General features: G+C 55.8%; 1 protein-coding gene across 1 annotated transcript in view; it reads left to right on the top strand.

Annotated features, from left to right (window-relative positions):
• Window positions 1-2,235, top strand: part of TMEM9 (transmembrane protein 9) — a 9,393-nt gene that overhangs the window by 1,910 nt on the left and 5,248 nt on the right. Inside the window, exon 2 of the mRNA XM_014533388.1 lies at window positions 988-1,159. Within this exon, the coding sequence (XP_014388874.1) occupies window positions 988-1,159 (172 nt within the window). The remainder of the gene's footprint in view (window positions 1-987; window positions 1,160-2,235) is intronic.

The raw sequence follows: 2,235 nt of genomic DNA, 5'->3' as shown, positions 1-2,235 counted from the left end.
CCAGCTCTGAGGCCTTGGGGTGAGGGGACGGTGGGCTCCAGCCTGGGGTTCTGGGGCGGGGGGGGGCACCCCCTGACTTGTCCACACCTTCCTTTGGCTCCTGGGTCACCTGGTGGTTCTAGTAACTGTAGCAGCGCCCTCTGGTGTCAGGTGCTCCCAGGTGGAGGTTTTTGTGTGTTTTTTTAATCCTCCCCCGAGGATATTTTTCCATTATTTACAGAGGAGAGTGGAGGGGAGAGGGAGAGAGAGAGAGAGAGAGAGAGAGAGAGAGAGAGAGAGACATCGATTGGTTGCCTCCCACAGGGGCCCTGCCACCGAGCGATGCCTGTGTGCCCTTGACCAGAATCGAACCCGGGACCCTTTGGTCTGTGGGCCGCCGCTCTGTCCACTGAGCCAAACCAGCCGGGGCCCCAGGTGGAAGTTCCTGCATGGCGGGGGGGGGGTCCCCCAACCCGCGGGCTGGGCCTCCTGAGGTCCCCTCCATTCTTTGGGGGTAAATGACCCCGACCTTAGGTCTGTGCAGGTTCAGGTTCTGACCATCAGGGAAGCTTTGATAACCCCTGATTGGTTGATTGAGATGTTTCTGGGGAAAGACCGGAGGGCAATTAGGTCAGGAATTTAACCCAGGTTTGGGGTCACTCTGGTTGCTTCTACTGCCCCTGGGGAATCCCTAACTGGGGTGAGAATACTCGTGGCCTCGTCCCTTACGGCTTCAGAGGGGCAGCTCGGGTAACCCCATGGAAGCCACCCACTCTGTCCCGCTCACCCCGTTCCTCTCCCCGGTCTTCGCCCGGGACGTTGGAGCTAAAGTGGCAAAGAGGCCAGCCGCCAGGGCGACTGGACAGGTTACCGACGCCCCGATCCTTCAGCGTCCTCCGGGGGAGGGCAGCCCTAGGCAGCTCTCTGTCCCTGCGGAAGTCACTCTTTGCTGACCTTGGGGGTGGGGTTGGTGGACACCCCATCCCCCGCGGTGGCCGCCTCCTGGAGGGAGCAGGGAGCCGAGAGTTGGAGTCTTGCTAGACCCTGGGCCCAGGGCCCCCCTGACGCCTGCTCCCCTCCTCCGGCAGAGCTCCGAGGACATCCGGTGCAAATGCATCTGCCCACCGTACAGAAACATCAGCGGGCACATCTACAAGCAGAACGTGTCCCAGAAGGACTGGTAAGGCCGCGTGCGTGGCCGCCCCGGGGGATCAGTGACGCTCGGGGCGGGCTGAGGTAGGGTTGGGGGCCCGGGGTGTCCGTGTGGGTAGAGGGAGCGTTTCTGCTGTGGGGTTCTCAGGAACTGGGGCGCCCCGTCCTAGCCCAGTCCCGGAGGAAGCCGAGCACAAAAGGGGGGACTCACACCCCACGGGGGTCCGGGTCAGTGTTGCCTCTCCTTGGGTGTGGAGTGGGACGGTCAGGGGGCTCCCTGCACCTCCTGCCCCCCAGCGTTTGGTGTTTTGTTGTTTGCTCCCCCCACCCCCGTCTTTATGGAGGTGTGAGCCACATGCAGCCTTGTGTGAGCTCGAGATGCACGCACAGCGGCGATTAGATACGTGTATACAGCGCTAGTGAGCACCTCCAGGCCCTCACGCAGTTACCGTGTGTGTGTGTGTGTGTGTGTGTGTGTGTGTGTGTGTGTGGTGAGAACATTTAAAATCTCTCGTAACTTTTAAAATATATCTATATATATATATCTATATCTATATATATAGATATAGATATAGATATAGATATAGATATAGATATAGATATAGATATAGATATAGATATAGATATAGATATAGATATAGATATAGATATAGATATAGATATAGATATAGATATAGATATAGATATAGATATAGATATAGATATAGATATAGATATAGATATAGATATAGATATAGATATAGATATAGATATATATTTATTTATTTATTTATTTATTTTAGAGAGGAAGGCAGAGGGAGAGAGAGATAGAAGCATCCATGATGAGAGAGAATCATGGACCGGCTGCCTCCTGCACGCCCCCTACTGGGGATATAGCCTGCAACCCGGGCATGTGCCCTGACCGGGAATCGAACGGTGACCTCCTGGTTCCTGGGTCGACGCTCAGCCTGCCGGCCGGGCTCGGCACCTTTCGAGTGTACAATCCACTTGTTAACACAGTCACCAAGCTGTCCTTCAGATCCCCCCAAAGATTCTTTTTGGTTCACGAAGGCCTGAGACGTGCAGTCCTGGGGGCGGGGCCCGGGACCTCGTCTGGTGTGGTCG

This window comes from Myotis brandtii, unplaced genomic scaffold (assembly GCF_000412655.1).
Source record: "Myotis brandtii unplaced genomic scaffold, ASM41265v1 scaffold975, whole genome shotgun sequence".
NCBI classification, from domain to species: domain Eukaryota; kingdom Metazoa; phylum Chordata; class Mammalia; order Chiroptera; family Vespertilionidae; genus Myotis; species Myotis brandtii.
The sequence above is the reverse complement of the archived record's forward strand: the minus strand, read 5'-3'. Positions and strand labels throughout refer to the sequence as shown.